The following is an 18354-nucleotide window of genomic DNA, read 5'->3' as shown; positions in this document are numbered from 1 at the left end:
TATTATAATAGCTACTATTTCGCAGGTCGACGCAATAAACAGAACTGTGCAGGTCCGTTAGGTAATATAAAATTGACCTATCATAGAATTTCGGTTTGCATTATTATCAACTATCTTTAAATTTTATATATCTTATTTCGTTCCATATTTATCAATCTTTGAGAATGTGCAACAATTTTTATTATTACTAAGGGGGCGTTCATTAATCACGTGATCGACTTTTTAATGATTTTTGGAATCCCCCTCCCCTTGGCGATACGTGGGTAATTCAAAATTACTCCTCTCCCCCACCCAACATCACGTGTATTTTCAGATACCAAAAAAGGTAGTTTTTGAATTTTTTTGAAAATGTTTTGATTTTTAAAAAAAAAATTAAGTAAAAAGCAAGTACACATGATATCTTACTATATCACTCCCTCCTCCACGTCTTATTTTGTGATTTTTTGTCAACCCCCTGACGACCCCGGACGAAATTGTTTAAATAGTTTAGGATTAGTTGAAACAAAACCTTGGGGCTAGTTGTACCATACAAGAGCTATATACAATTTCAAGTGAAAAAAATGAATAGAATTCAGAGTTTGTAAGATGTAGACAAATGCAAATTATGTTACAGGAGACACTATATCTTTTGTTTGTATTATAATAACTGCAATAAATGCAGTTTATAGAAGACATTATATATTTTATTTGTATTAATTATAGTTTGCAATGATTTACCAAGAATTTTTTTTTTTTTTTTTTATTTTTTTTTTTTTTATTTCTGTTAATTTTAACAATCAGATTACAATACAATCTATAAGTTAAAAGTTATGGTATTGAAAATCAAAATCAAAAAGAAAAAAAAAATAGAATAAAGAAAATTAAAGAAAAGAAATAGAATAAATGAATGAATAAATAATAATTAAAATAATAGTATTAATAATAAAAACGATAATCAATAATAAATAATATTTAAAAATAACTTGTATGAAAATTTTCCTGTGCGAAACAGGGAAATTATGTTGTTGACGGTAGATCGCTGGGCCATTTTCTTTTCAGGCGTTTTAATTTTACGAAGAATTACATAGAAATAAGTCAATTTTCTTAGAAATAAATAAAGAATAAATTATCCGAAGCATTAATTATTGTGGTTACTATTTGCTTTGGCAGACGTTACAACCAGCCTTAAACAAGAGATGAGTTGAAACTCCGCACTTTTTCCAGAAAATAATTAAATAATTAAATAATGAACAACAGTTGTGGAATTATTTTGATTTGATTTATTATTTGGTAAAGAAAAAGTTACAGCAACTATACATCTCTATTTTGTGGCAAAATAGACCGTGGATTTCAAGATATATTAGTTTGAAGAAAAAAACTGTTACAACCAGCCTCTAGCTCTTTCGCCTATATTTTCCGAAAATAAATTATAAACTTCTTATACTATGTAGAGTTATAAAAAAGTTAATAAATGGTTTCATAATTAAAAGGCTTGCTTTTAGCACGACAACACAACAGGCAACTCGTTTAATTAATCCCACTAAGCATGTCATGCAAATTTCGCGGGACGAGTTAGTCTTAATTAATTATTGCACATATGAATTCAGTTCACTGTCTGTGAATTAAGGCTAATCATTTCCATATACACGGAGGTCATAGTTTGTATAATGTAACATTTAACTAGAGTTTAATCTAGATTATGAATTAAAACAAAATGTTAAAACTAATTAAATATAATATATGCATTAAAAACTAGAAGGACAGAAGATACCAGCAAAATGCTTCAGCAGATCGTCAATAAGTATGTATTAGAAATAATTTCGATAATATGTAATAAATGTAAAAATAATAACATTAAACTGGAAATAAAATATATTTGTTACAAAACCGTAGAATAATTTAATATTCCATTACTATAACTGCTAAATACATCTGCGGTGTTTTCAATATACGGTTATAAAAATAGTAAATTTATATTTTACTTAAGTATTAAATTTAACAAAAATTCTGAATATTAATAATGTAATGTAAAAACTAATGGTTTTTTGAATTGCGGTTGAAGAAAATGTGTAAATAGATTAAAAATGTATCAAAATTTGTAAACTTTGAAGATTTTTTATGATTTTGATTACCAAATGATGAATAACCTACATTTAACAATTTCTTATCTCTAATATTACAAGAAACACCAAATGTTTTTCCTGTATTTAAAATCACTTATTGTTAGTACAATTTTATGCGTTGAATTGATTGTTTTATTGGTGAAAATTTTAAATTTTTAAAATTTTTGCTTAGCTAAAAATTAAGGTAATTATTTAATGCAGCTCAGTAAGTTCCTGTTATATTCTGTCGGATAATACGCTCTAATACAAAGTCCAAATTTGCCTTGGATCTCATAAAAAAAAGAATTAAATGTTATTACCGACAATGGTTTAGTGGCACTAGTGTATGTTATATTTGTTTTCAAAATCTTTTAATATCCACTGCTAATGAATTAGAATTTATGTCAAAACGTATGAAAAAATTAAGCTCTTTTTCTTCATCATATTTTTTTACTAGATGATTCCAGATATTATTCATATTTATAATACTATAGATGTGTGGATTCTTATAATAATAAAGATCATAAGTACCAAATCATTTTAATATAGAGTAAGAATAAATAAGGTGTTGAATACAATAATTGCATCAGAAGAAAATTATAGACGTTGAGATTTTGTATATCAAAATGTTTAGATTCACCGTACAAAAAAAAATCGTTTCTCATGTTAATGATGATGAGTAAAACAGAGATCCAGCGTTAAAAATTCATTTCCATTTAGTTCTACTAGAGATTAGACTATCGACACTATTTTCAGTTTAGAGTATTTTTAATGCTGATACATAGTCAATTATGTATAAGCATTAAAATTATAATGAATGATTTATGGTCGTTTTTTTAGAGCAATTTTTATAAGAAAATTATAAAAAGAATCATATTTAATACCTTACCCTAAACGAATTAAAAATATTGTGAACGTGAATCAATAGGAATAGTCTGAAACTACCAAATCCATGTGGAAATGTGGAAGTGTGTAAGAAAAGTTGTACATATTCTACAATACACGAATTCAACTTTTTTAACTTCAGGATTTAAAAACTGCCTATATAGTTAGACAAAAGGGTATAAAAAACATCCGCTAATAGAAAAGAAAATGCACTTACAACCCTACTCTAAAACTATATTGGTATTTCGCCTTGATGCAAGTTACATGAACTTCCCGATATGTGCAAATAATCAACTTAATTAATAAAAAATAAATTAATTTATGAGTGATTAATTAATAGTAATAAACTTATAGTATGAGCTTAGATGTGGACGAAAAGTTTAACACTTTTTCTCAAATTACATAGAAACGGTTCGGCAGATCGTCGCACTAAACTGACAAACGATAGTACTCATTGAGATACATCAAATGGCTTTTAAATTTTTGAAATCGGTATGATAAAACGTCGATTTACGGTAAAAAAATCTGTTCACACACACACATACTTTTTCCAAATTTGGTCTCATTCGATTCAGAATGGCTTGAAACGTCAAAAAACATAAAATTAGCAAATCGGAATTTTTGATGAAAACAAACTTCTCTTTCGGGAAGTTAATTAAGCTTTCACATTATAAAAAGAGTCATTCTTGGTCGTATATACTATTAACTCTGTATTCCCTACGCATGTCAAATAAAGTGATCTTGATCCAATCAGACCTGTAAAATGAGTGTACAAGGTTCCTTAATTAGATCCAATTAATCAATCGGTTATTAAGTTGTAACGGTAAACGTGCGACTGTAAATTCTACAAGATCATCGTAGGTATTTTTATCATTAGCCTTTACGAAGAGCGTATTATTCTGTCCTATTTACATACGCTTAAGTAAACTCGGTTCCATACCAGGTTGAAACGGGAAATGTACAATGTCAATGCAACCAAACATATATGCATACAAAATAATTTAATAAAAGTTTCTCAAATAACTGTCAGCTTGTAACTAACGACATCATTTATTTGATGGCTTCCGACAGAAATTTCTCCAGAGAATTTCGTGGTGATCACCAAAAATTACGTTTTAGAAAACTTGAACACAATTTATATTTAATCAAATTTGCTGGCGAATTTCTTTTTCTCGGGTCCACATATATCGCTATTCTGTTGTATAAACAAATATTGGTTGACTAGTTGTGTATGGCATCGTGCCTTAAGGCAAATTGCTGGAACTTCCCGTACCGTAACGATATGTTCGAGAAATATTAAATGTTTTCATATAGATTATTATAAATACTGTAACATTGTTTAATATTTAAACTGAATTATAGAGTTAAAATTATTTATTTAAAGTATATTAGTGAGTTTTAAAACTTTAGTCATGTATAAAAAAAAATTGGAAAAATAATTTTGAAAAACAAGCAGAAAGTTTTTTGAAACATTCAAATCGGATGCTTAGTACTCTCAAAAACTAACATTTTTTGTACATTTAGCTCCGTATCTTCGAAACGGCTGGACCTGCCTTTGCCAAAATTTTGTACAAATGCAACGGAAGTGCGGTACGGCAGATAAGATAAGAATCGAGTGCCAATGATTCGTCATTCGCTCTCGATGATATCATTTCTATACGGTTCGATAGTGATTATTATTAGAAGAATATTTTACCCTGTTTCTTGAAAGTAATAAAACAAATTAAACATTTGTACTAAACGTAAGTTTGTTTGTTTGTATTTGAAGTCATTAAAATGGAAAATATTTTTTAGGCTAAACAAATATTACAGCTGTTCAAAGAATGAGATTATATCGCCAACAAAAAAGTAAAAAAATACAAGCAGTCAATGAATGTATGTTAATTTTAATTACATGAAGTTCTTCAAACACAAATATTATATGATGATGAGTGAAATTGTGAAAACAATGTTTGTTTAGGCGTTGTTTAACATAATCCACTATGTGAACGAATATTATAGAAGTTATTAATCAGCAATTACTTTATTTCTCTGATGAAGGTTCATTTCTAAATCCAATTACAATGACAAACTGATCATGTCATATTTGAAGTATGGCTTTAATTACATTATTGTTTCTAAATATTATACATATTTTCAATGCCATTATAAATATATAATTTATAATTTATCATTATATAAATGTGTACAATGGTTGACACCAATAAATATGTGCATCCACGAGTGTTATCATATTACTAATAAACATTATTCAAAATTGTTATATGATTTATTTATTTTTACTTAACTTAGAATTGCTATTTTGTGCAGTAGCAAATAAGTTTTACTTCAACCGCGTGTGATCCCTACGCGCACTCTTTTTTTAATTGGTGTATACAAAATATCAAGTTTTATGAAATTAATATAATTCAAAGTATTTTATAAACAAAATTGAATCATTGCATCAGTTTACATTGATTAAATGCGTGTGCTTTGAGATCATTCGATGTGTGATCAGGAACAAATTGTATATTTCCCGTGCGAGGTGGCGCGTTTGTTATGGAAACAAATCCGCGGTTCGAATCAGTTTCCCGCATCCAATGTGTCTATATATTTGTATTTATGTTTGTCGAACGTCGACGATTCAAAGAAATTAATTCGGAGTGCATGTAGTGATTTCCATTCGTTCCGATGCCGATAACTGCGAAGGCAAGCATACGCTAACTCATTTTCAATCTAGCAAAAAACGTGGGACGATATCGATTTAATTTGAACGAGAGATTGATTGAAATTTCAGAGAATTTTGCTTTTCTGTTTCTCCTGAGTTAGCATGGCTATACACGAATAAAGTTTATGTTCACACATATGCAAAAAAATATTACTTCATATTAAAATATTTCTTCTTTAATATTTTAATCAAATTGTTTCAATAGATATTTTTATCCACCCTTAAGGTAAGTTATAGTAATGGGTAAAAAAATGGATGCGTGTGTGTTTGCACGTGGAGACAATTTTTCGTCGACGATTTCGGGCGTTCGGATGAACAGATTTGAAAGTTCATTTCCAAATGATAATGACAAACCGATCATGTCATATTTGAAGTATAAAGCCATACTTATACACATTATATAAATGTGTATAATGGTTGACACTAATAAATATGTGCATCACGAGTGTTACCATATTACTAATAAACATTATTCAAAATCGTTATATGATGTATTTATTTTTACTTAAATGCCATCTTGTACAGTAACAAAAACACCCTACATATCTTTTTACCCCTTACAAACCTTACATTCTACCATTTACACGCTACATTTCACTCTATACTAATCTATTATCTATTGTCTCTACCCTATACTCTATTGTCTATCGCCCACACCGGGAATTGAACCCGGGACCACCGCTTTGACCACTACTCTATTGGGTCCCCTACAAATAATATATTAAGGGACGCACTGTTCTTCCGCGGTACCTTTACCTATTAATTAAGTAATTAATATTAAGGCGACGCGACGACACGCGGAAAAAAGGCGAACAATCGCAGCGCTACGGTGGTCTAGTGGTTAAGGTCGCTGCCTTCCACGTAGAGGGCTCGGGTTCGATTCTCGGTAGGGTTCGGAAAAATTAGCGTTTAAGAAAAATTATAGTTGTAAGGTAAGAAATAATATTGGGCGTATTATGTATATAGGGTTGCAGGCGTATTAGGCGTATAGTTAGCTATAGAATTTAAGGTTTAGGCATACGTGAATATGATATAGGTATCTTATAAGAAATACATGTTATATGATAATCGTTAACAGAATTGATACGGGTACTATATAAAATGCATTTTTATTTTTATAACAACTCTTCAATAATAATATTCGATATTATCAATACGCCTGAAGTTTTTTTTTCATAAAAATATAAAAAGTCTTAAATGCTGGTTTAATTTAAATTTTTTGTCAAATCAATTCAATTTATTTGAACATACATAAGCCATATTTTTGAACATTCTTTTTGGATCGGATTAAGTTATAAAATTGTGAAACTTTATAAAAAATTTCAATAGTTTCATATATTCAAATGTTGAGTTTCTAAATACTTAATGTGTTTTTGTTTAAAATATTAAAAATCTTCTAAATCTTGTAAACCTATTTAATGTGTATGCTATAAGTATTTTAGAAACTCTCACATATTTTCAATACTTATTACTATGCAGCAATCAGAACTTAAGAGTCCAGTGAACTGATGTAATTTTACTTAACTACATGGTGAATTTTAAAAGGCAACTCAACGATTGTCCTTCCTAAATTTTTAGAATTTCCTTAATAGTGTTTATTTTTAATTTGATGCAGCAATGCGGAAAAGGTCTATTTTATTATTGATATCTATACTTCCATATGAAAACTAATGTCACTACTGCTTGTCATTTGGCTGTCCGTGGCAAGAATCAAACTTGGAACCTTCTCGTTGGTAAGCTAGACCATTAATACACCACTAATTCAAAAGAAAGACCATAAAAGAATGTACTACAATTCTCAATGAATAAAATTTATTTATACTATGTGAATCAACAATACTATCGCTGTCATACATAATTTACATCGAAATAAATCTCACAGACTCATTACTTAGTAAGAATTTTATTACTCACTAATGACCTACTGCTATCTACTGTGATTGACCTAAAAATGTACGATGATAAGATATTTGAATATTTTCAAGTATATTTGAAATCATTGCTGAATTTATGAACTTTAAACTAGAAACATATCTTTTAGGTTAATGAACCTCCTACATTGATTATGGACAAAGATGAATAAATTAGCATTGTAAATGAATCGTGTAAAAATAGAGATAATGGAATGATTTTATGTAAAGATATACTATTAAATAGTACTAAAAATAACGCTTGCATATTATAGAAGAAAATTAACTAGAATCAATTTTATTTCAAACTAGTGGTGTATGGCATCGTGCCTTAAGGCAAATTGCTGGAACTTCCCGTACCGTAATGAAATAATATTCGAGGAATATTAAATGTTTTCAAATAGATTATTGTAAATACTTGAACTTATATATGTTTACAGAAAAGTAACTAAAAAAACTCAATCAAATTTAAAATGAAGGACATATATGAATGTCTAATATTTATAAGAATTATATAAACTAAATTGCAGAGTCAAAATTATTTGTTTGAAGTATATAAAGGATCTTTAGAACTTTAGCTGGAATTAAAATTAAAATCCGAATCATTTTCGATATTCAAAAAAATTTTTTTTGAAATTAAAAAAATGGAAAAAATTCTTCTCTCAAAAGCAATCGTTTCGTCAACACAAGCAAAAAATTTTTTGAATCATTCAAATCGGATGCTTAGATCTTTCAAAAAGTGCCATTTTTTTACATATATTGCTTGGCATCTCCAAAATAGCTGGACCTGCCTTTTCCAAAAACTAATCATCACTTCTCCCCATCACTACGAATTGAACGTTTTGTGATCATTCAAATCGGATCGTACGTTCTCTCAAAAACTCGATTTCTATTTTCTGCACTCTATACTCCGTATCTCCGTAACGGCTGGACCTGTCTTTGCCAAAAACTAATCAGCACATCTCACTATGAATAGGAATCGAATGTTTTTTGAACCAATGGAATCGGTTGATCCGTGCGCCCAAAAACGTGGACGAAAAAATGCGAACACTCAAAACACACACACACACATCCATTTTTTCTGAGGTATGCCAAAATGTTCAGAAACTTTCTAAACGTGAAGAAATGCAAAAATTTCCATTTTCGATTTTCGGCCTATTACTATAACTACCCTACGGGAAGTCAAAAATTAACTTGAACAAATCTTTTCAATTTATTACACATATGTGCCTACAATGAAATGTGAATTCTAAACATGTTTACTTTTTTGAAGTTTCCTATAGAATTTACAAGCCAATATTCAAAATGCAATGATTTTAAAAATATTTCATTTTAAAAATGTAAGTCTCTATATTATTGATAATGCACAAACATATTATAATTCATATTACATATTAAATATAATATGTTATTTACAGAAACTTGTTAGGTGCGATTAGATCGGTATTTTACGATGATTCATTGTACTGAGAGTGCAAGTGGAAAGGAATCATAAGCGAAGATAAAAAACACATTTTCAAGGCTTAATGACAAAGTTGATGGTACATGATGATTTGTTTTTAGTGAATATTACACAACAAATTTCTTAAAACATAAACAAACCTTAGTTAAGCCTGATGAATATACACAACATATATCACATCTTTTTTTTTTAATTTTTATTTGGCCTCGCTTACTCTGAGCATTGAACACAAAGAAAATACATATATGCCTAATGTAAATTTATATATCCATAATTTGACAATTAGGTAAAGTCAAAAAATAACTACTTTTCAGGGAGTAGATTATAAACTTGGAATGGTAGTGTAAAATCTGGTGCTGACATTTTCTCAGAAGTGCTTAAACATTGTTTTTACTCGTGATTGGCAAAATTGGTCAACGAAATTTATAATTGCTTATGATATATTATATTACAGCTGATGATCTCTAGCTAGTCTGATATAACTAACCGATGAAATGACTAATTGTTCGAGCTTAAAATTATTATGACAAAAATGAATTTTCTGACGCTAATAATTTTATGTTTATTTGGGAGCATTGATGAAAATTATGAATAGATTTCTAAATAAAAATAGTCTATCTGCGTATTGCTGCCAAAAAAGTATGGTCGAAAATACTAATTTGAACTGTGTTAAAATAAATTATAACTAAAGAGAACAATGATTGGGTTGCTTATTTCTAATAGCAATATATAAAAATAAATAAAACAAATACTAAATGTCTTTATGAAACAGACTTGTTGAATATACTGAAAATATCGTCGGACATAAGTGGTGTTTTCCATGCTGGTCTATATTTTTTAAAAAATCGACTTTTTTGGGACTGAACTTAACGATTCAAAAATATGTGTACAAGAAGTTATTTTAAAATTTAAAGTATTTTCAGAGATGTTGAACCACGATAATCTTGCTCTGTTTCCTTTCCCCGCGAATCTTTAAATGCGTTTATTGAAACTTTTTTTTCGATACGATACCCACGATTTCTCAACTAGATTAATTTACTTAAAAATTTTGTAGTTTTTTAAAGTTGTAAAAGTCCTTATTGTGAGGAAAATACATTTTTATAACTTGTTCATAGATCATACTTACACATTAACGACATTATTATAGATTTTTAAGATGCCAATTTTTTGAGACCCCCATCTTCATTACCTTCTAGAATTCAAACTTGATGACTATTTTTTTAAAACATGAATTAATTTTGCAATAACTTGCAAACAATATAGTAAAAATATTGTTTGCTTTTTATATACGTCCTTTCAAAATTCATTACTTCGGAACGATGTTCCAGTACTTCCTTTTGGATCGGAACGCGTTCCGGAACTGAAAATGATTTTTCTTAACGAGAATTAAAATAAATTTAAAAAAAATATTGATTTTTCTGATTTTTGTTGAATTTTTATATGTAACTCGAACCGAAACAAAAACCAGAACGAACTGGCTTGTTTTTCCAAACCGTCAGGAACGTTTTTTCTTTGCTGAACTGGAACGCGTTCCAATAAAAAAAAAATTAGCAGAACGCAACTGCCCTAAAGCACTTTCATACAGTGAATAAAAGTTCTCAATTCAGTTGTGAATATTATTCACATTTTTTATAAAGATTAATTTATATTTTATGTTTATTATACAATACAAAATGTAGCTGGTACGTTTTAAACAATCAGCTTGATGGATTATGTTTTTTTTGTTTTTTTTTTCTTTTAAAAAAACAGCTTAACCAATATCCATATTTTTTAGCCGAATCTTCGTATACATTAACCCTTTGTATTTCAGAGCGTAAAAAACAATGACTTTTCATAAAAAAGTGACTCAAAGTTAGAGTAGACCTGTGTGCGGGCATGTGTAGTATTTCTAAAAAAAAATCGTAGTATGCGTTGTTTACACATCACGCTTCTTAACGGCATTCCTGGCCAAACGAGTTAGTTGCAGCCACAATATAAAAAGTAAGAATAAAACGAACTCTTCATAAATGCACTCCTCTGGGCTCTGACTTTGGACCATAAAATACAGACTGCGCGTTTAGTTATTTAGTATGCACATATCAAATCTTGACTTGTGCAGCAGGGTTTGCAATTAGAATCAATAAAATTTTCAAAATGTAAATTCAAACAAGTGGTGTATGGCATCGTGCCTTAAGGCAAATTGCTGGCACTTCCCGTTCCAAAAATTATTTTTTTTTAAAAAAGATTAAATTTTTCTTCTAAACTTTGAAAAAAATATTTTTGTTTTAAAAAAAAAAGAAATTTTAAATTTAAAAAAAAATTGACATTTTTGAAAAAAAAACTTTTGTAATAAAATGTTTTTTTATAGTGAAATATTTTGGAAATTTTGAACTTTTTATCAAAGCAATCACACTGCTTTAGCTGCATAGAGACACAATATAGAAGCGCGTAAGCGCCGCGTCGCCGTCTAACAGACAAATAATCTTACAGATCCCATAGAAATGTGAACAAAATCGATACGCATTATTAAAATCTCAATAAAATATCTGACGATTTGATGTGCATATATGTGTAATGATATTTTTGACCGCCAAATGGCATTTTTTGTACTTTTTATACTCGATCTCAGAAACCGCTAAATATGCCCTCTCAAAAATTTGATCAGTTTTTCATCTTGTCAATACAAGTAATATGTTTTTTGAATTATTAAAATCGAACGCCCCGTTCTATTAAAAGCTGAGTTACCGTTGTTGGCACTTTTTACCCCGTAAATTCGAAACGCCTAGATCTGCCTATGCCAAAAACTAATCATCACGTCTCCTTATCAAGAGGAACCGAATGTTTTTTGAATAATTGAAATCAGTTCCCGATGTTTGGTATGCCAAAATGTTCAAAAACCTCTGAAACGTAAAGATATATAAAAATTTTCATTTTCGATTTTTTTTAGATTACTATAACTTACCCTACGTGAAGTTAATAAAGTTCGTCAACACAATAGCAGACTTTTTGCTGTTATTTTCAGAAAAACACTAATTTGCTAATGAATATGAAATTTTACTTTCTCCATATTCCCTGTAATACAATATTTATGAATGCACTTTAATAGAATTCTAACAAAATTTTCTTTCAAAGTAACTTATCTATAAATTATTAAATCATTCATCTTTTATAAAACCTTTCATTAATTTTTTTATAGTAAAAGTTTGCCTACACAAAACTTTAAACTTACTTACTAATCAAAACTTTCACTTATGTTCCTTATTGCCACCTAAGAGTAAATCATTGCATCCGTTGATTGGAAAATAAAACTTGTAAGTAAGTAATGAAAGTTGGAAGTATCATTTTGCCTTAAGTCAAATTGAATGAACTTTCCGATACGTGTAAATAATCGACTTTATCAATAAGAATTAGAAAAGGCTATTTACACACAATGACATACTTATAATATCTGTAATTATATAAATTAAATCAATTTGCTTAACACATATCATTTCATCCATCTCGGGTTTTAAAAATGTATTTTATGAAGTAAGAGGTAAACTGTAATCAGTAGCTTTCTACGAAATACCACAGAATATACAAATGCTTCGGCATGGATTCTGATTAGAATCGACCAAGAACGCTGCGAAATTGTAAACTTTGATGAATTTGTGTAATTCACCGCTTATTGTAGGCCTATAATATTTTATTATGTTATTTCAAACTACGAAATTTATGATTTTGAAAAGTTTTATCAGAATTGTCAAATAAAATTCAACATTCAATTACGAAGAAACGAACCGGCCGATCTTTACCAAAAACTAATCAACGCGATTCCCAATCAATATCTTTCGAATAGTTTTTGAATTTTTAAAATCGATTTAAGTAATATGTCAAGTGACCTATAATCCAAAGCATTTTCTTGGAAATCGATAATTCAAAACCATATGTTAGAAAAATATAACATTAAGACCATTTTCATTATTACGTGGGTTTGTTGCATAAAGCAGAATCAAAATCTTTCATATCAACATGGTCTTTTACTTTCTCAGAAGCATCTAAATCTCCTTTAGACATTCTAAAACACTTGAATGGATATCAAGTTATGGAGAACCACTTTATCTTCATTAACGGTTTTTTTAAGTTTATGTGAATATCTTAAATATACTATATAATATCATGCGGATAATACGTCAATGATCGTGAAAAGAATTCGAGAAATATAATCGTGATTAATAGCTAAAGAATAATTTTTGTCCATATTTTTTGGTAAATAAATACGGAAGCCGTTTTTGAGTCTTTTGTTGCCAATTAGGATCCGCTTAGATAAATGTATTGCTCATCAGTGAAGTTATTTTTAATTTCATTATCAGACACAGACAGACAGACCGACACACACACACACACATATATTATATATATATATATATATATAATCTGAAAATAATTCAATTTCAAAAAAATCTTGTACCAACTTGAATAATTCCAATACTCCACAATAGACATGAATTAGATTTTTTGTTGGTTTTTCGTCAATCCATTAAAAAACCTTTAACTATTTCTAAAAATAATAAATTTTTGAATAATATTTAGCAGCTTTGTAAAATTTGTAAATAAATATCATTTATTTATTTTTATGTGCAAAACTTCAAATACGTATTAAGGTTAGAGTTCCAAATATTGAATGTTTTTTATATAATTGTAAGTAATTAAGATGTAATCTTTATTCAGTTTTATTTATTACCAATTAGAACTCCTTATAAAAACTCTTAAACGAATATAAAATTAAGTTAAATTCCTGTAAGTAAAAATATCTAGTTAACGTCGATCGCAATTTTTATTCAAAGTATTTTAAAAGTTTATTGAATTATAACTCAATATATATTTGTAAAATGCATTCCACTTATAAAAAACTTATTCATTTCAAAATCTATATGATTTAATTGTAACACAATTTATTTAAGAGTACACTACTGCATCTGCTCTACTTTGTGCCAAAGCATTTTGGAATAAAGTTTTGCTATAAATATTAAAATTTTAACTACAAATTAAAAAACCCAATGATAATAATCAGGTGTATAATAAATTTCAATCTAAGTGTCATAAAAAACTTTTTCATAGAGCTCAATTTTTTGCGTGCTAAATTTATCTCATCGTTTATAAAATTACGAAAACTGTAATCATGAGCGACCATTAAAAGACTAATATTTATTTTAGCTAAATTTGGTTTTAAAATTCTTATGTAATACGTTTGCCAAACAAGTTATGTTAATATCGCGTGAACCGAAATCGGAAACATACGTACACACCTTGTAGTAAAAAGTTATCTGAAAATTAAATTAAATGGTGGTATAATTTTTTAGACAATCAAAACATTTAGAATTGCTTAAAACCAATCAATTTAACATCCCTGTTTTCTGAATAAACACGCGATTTTTTCACTCAAGCTTTAATACCTGTAGGCGCGTTTATACGGACTTAAGTAAATAGCAGTAGTTAATGCTTCTTATAATAGTCGTATATCGTATTAACTAGTAGTTAGTGCTGTTAGTTCTTCTGCTGTGTTAGATTTTATTTATAAACTCAATTGTTTATTATTTTCGATATTTGTGTCCTGTATTATTAACAGCAATCAAAACTTAACGAGCCCTATAGCTGATGTAATGACTTCTTAGTTGGCTGTATAGGTGGCAACAAGCCATTGTTCTATCTCTATTTTATGAATTTATTGTTAAAAATATACTAATATATACTGATGACTTTCCATTCGATACAACAATGCCGAGGAAGGAGCTGTTTTCACTTGAAATTATATTGCTCTCTAGGTTTTCAAGTGTAGCTGTAGATTATAATCTGCCCGAGGTAGAACTTCTGAATGAAAGTTCATAGCTCCAACCACGGGAAAACTCTTCAATCAAACTAATCATGAAATTCAAGACACAGCCAATAAAATAGCACCAAAAACTTATTTTATTTAAAATAGAATATACACTGGATAATAGTATCTTATATTTCCAAGATCATATAAAGCAAAAAAAGATTCACAAAATCTCATTAAATAAAACGTTTCATTTGCCTATATATCCCTCAACAGTTTATTTTAAATTATTCAATTAGTTGTAATGTGAGATAATTCATCCTTTTTAAAATCGCCTAATAATTGTCTGTTTACGATAAAAGTGTTTAGAAATACAGTAAAACCCCTCTTAACACTGCTGTTTCGGTTTTGGGCTCTAATTTTGCCCAAATTCTCCAAAACATGGATAAAATGGCGAAAAAAACGGTGGAATAGCAAAACAAGAGTTTTAGATGAGATAAATGCAGGAGAAATATTTTAAAGAACAGGGCCCGCTAGTCTTACCAATGATTTGAAGGAATTATTAAATTAACCGAGCAAGAAAAACAAAAATATTTTTAAAAAGTTATTTTTGAAAATGGGCAAAAGAATTTTTCTGCAGCGCTTGACATATTGACCAAATAGAATAAATTGTTGAAAATTTTGTTAGGAATTCAAAAGGTATTAAAGATTATCTATCCACTTAAAAGTGCTTAAAAAGACTGTTTTTTATTTAATTTTATTCTGCAATCTGTTTTACATGAACAATAAGCAGAGATTGCTAACAATAAATATCTTACAATATAAACTAGAAGATAGTAGCAACACACAACGGCGTGTCTACTAGGTATAAAAAAGACTGATTTAGAACTTTATTTGTTGTAATAACGAATACAAGCTATTGATTATTATTTTTGAAAGAAAAAAATGTTTGGTTTTGTTGAAATTAAAAATACATACGGCTATTAAAGTTGAAATGTTGTCAATTTTTCCCCTAAACCTATTATCAACATGCTAATAAAACCCCTAACTCCAAACCCCAAATATAATAGTGTCATTTATATGTAAAATTACTTATCTTTTTCAAGACATCATGGCGCCAAACAAGTAAGATAAAATAAAGAACACATATCATCAACATTTTAGTAAATTAATCAATATTCGACTATATTGAAGTAATTATTTTCTAATATGTGTGTTAACATAAATTTAGTACGCATAATCTAATAAATGTTTCTTTGACAAAAGTTCGAAATAAATCAGTACCGCCATATACTTTAATCCAATATTGATTAGCATTATGTCCTCATCGTTCGAAATAAAAATTTATATAAGATTCCGAACACGTGTCTATAATATAAAATCATGCGGGTAAAACAATTACATTTGATAGCGGCTCCAGGATGGACATATTCCTGTGCCAGTATTGTTTGTTATTCATTTTGTGTAGACTCTTATTTGAAAATATATAAGCAGAATTATCGAATAATGATTTTACTTGAAAAAAGAATCCTTTACTCATCTTAAAATAAATATTTTTCAGTTAGCTGTAAGTGATACATCGATTAAAAATGTAGTAATTTTGTAGGCATTTTGTGAAATATCATTTTTTATAAGATATAAATTATATTTAAGTTGCGGGCATAGCTCACTCAGTCACACGACAGGGATCTTTGGATTGAATCCTGTCATCGACATAAAATTTAAATAAGTATGGTTAATTTGAAATTGAATAGAATTTGATTTGTTGAGTAGAATTTGAATAAAAAGTTAGAAGTAAGAAGAAAGCAAGATTAGAATTCGAGAAGATCAGACTTAGAAGTAAAAAAAGAAGAGTGAAGAAATCGCTTATGATGAGCAAAAAATGGATAGAATGAGATATAAATAAAAAGATAGTATAGATACAAGATGATGTACAGTATATAAAGATAGTATAGAATATATATGGTGATAGTATAGCATATAAAAATAAAATATTGTAGGTGGCTGAATGCTCTAAGTAAGCTAGGCCAATAAAAATTAATAAACAAAATAAAATTAAATTGTATTGGGGTATCAATATTATATTTAAGTAAGTATAATAAATTTTTTATAGATTGTGATAGAATGGAAGATATATGCATTCGTATAATTCAGTACAATTTAAATTTCTATAAAATGAACATAAATATAAAATGACTCTTTGTTATGATATCATTTCCAAAATTGCCCAATAAGCAATTGACTATGGAAAACAATAAGGAAAGGGATGTATGTAAAAAAAAACTTCGTGATTAATGGACGCTCCTTTTCTTTAGTGAAATAAAAGACTTATAAGATAAATGAAAAAAACTAGTCCAAATTAGACTGTTAAATAATTTGTAATCGTTAATTTGTTTCAGCTAATAACAAATGTTAGCAAATGCATCATACGAGCGACCCGACATACGAGTAATTCGAGATACGAGCCGCCAAAGAAGCAACTCGTTTGCTTCGACATACGAACAAAATTCGAAATACAAGATTTGAGCGGAAAATGTGTTACAGGCTAAAATGAAAATATGATAAATTTCGTCAGATGTTACAATGAATTTTCTACTATAGAAATAGTTTTTATATAATAGAAAATTATAAAATAATTAGTCATGTATATTTATTATGTTACTACACAATTAATATTTTAATATTAATTAATCTTGTATGTCGAAGAACTACTGTATTTGAAATATTTGATATTTCCTACAGCAAATTAGTATAAAAATTGTATTAGAAATTAGGTTCTGTTTAGCACATTGAAAGCACGCGCAATGTCGTAGTAAGAGTAAACTTACGTATTAGAATTTTCTCAGAATCACATTAGAATTTGTAATAAAATTACATTTTTAATGAAATTTTAGAATAATTGTAGATAAATTTATCGGTCTTATACGACTTTTCTTTAAGATAATAAAAACAATAACGCAATGAGTAATAAGTTAATACATTTTGCGTCATTGTTGCATTAATATTGCCTAAAGGTTACGGAATTTAATTATAAAAATAATACTATATGTAAATAATTTCATGAGCGACTTAATCACCACAATATTATACAACAACATACATATATTGTTATATTTATTTTACGAATATATTTAATTTTTGTTTATTATCAGCAACATGTTCGACAGTTCGAGCACTATGAAACTAATCTGAATAATATCGTGCATAACAAGTTTGCATTTACATTCTACAAAAATATAATAAATATTTTAATCAAACAAGCCATACTGATAAAATTCAAACTAGACTCACCATGGTATAACGTTTCCACGTTCCGTGCTTTTGTGTTCCGCAACTGAATATCCAAAATAAGTGCCTTTACTTCCAGTTTTTATTAGAGGAATCCTCACTTCGAGATTAAATGAATTCACTGCACTAAATTGCACGTAAATTGTTAAAAACAACACAAACGCACCACAAGGACACGCACACATGACTGTTTTTTAACAGCCCGCATATCGAACTTTTTTATTTTATTTTAAATCGAATCGTAA

At 28.4% G+C, this 18354-nt stretch overlaps 1 protein-coding gene across 4 annotated transcripts in view; it reads right to left on the bottom strand.

Annotated features, from left to right (window-relative positions):
- Positions 1 to 18354, bottom strand: part of LOC113372414 (integrin alpha-PS1) — a 290356-nt gene that overhangs the window by 229547 nt on the left and 42455 nt on the right. Inside the window, exon 1 of one of the 4 annotated variants that reach the window (XM_026612749.1) lies at positions 18113 to 18294. The exons of the other annotated variants lie outside the window; for them this stretch is intronic. Coding sequence (XP_026468534.1) covers positions 18113 to 18294 — 182 coding nt within the window. Of the gene's footprint in view, positions 1 to 18112; positions 18295 to 18354 lie in introns of those variants that run through there. 4 annotated transcript variants of the gene reach the window in all.

This window comes from Ctenocephalides felis, unplaced genomic scaffold (assembly GCF_003426905.1).
Source record: "Ctenocephalides felis isolate EL2017-DRISC unplaced genomic scaffold, ASM342690v1 CF-g0.4_SCAFFOLD_00845, whole genome shotgun sequence".
Lineage (NCBI taxonomy): Eukaryota > Metazoa > Arthropoda > Insecta > Siphonaptera > Pulicidae > Ctenocephalides > Ctenocephalides felis.
This window is presented reverse-complemented; position numbering and strand designations above follow the sequence as displayed.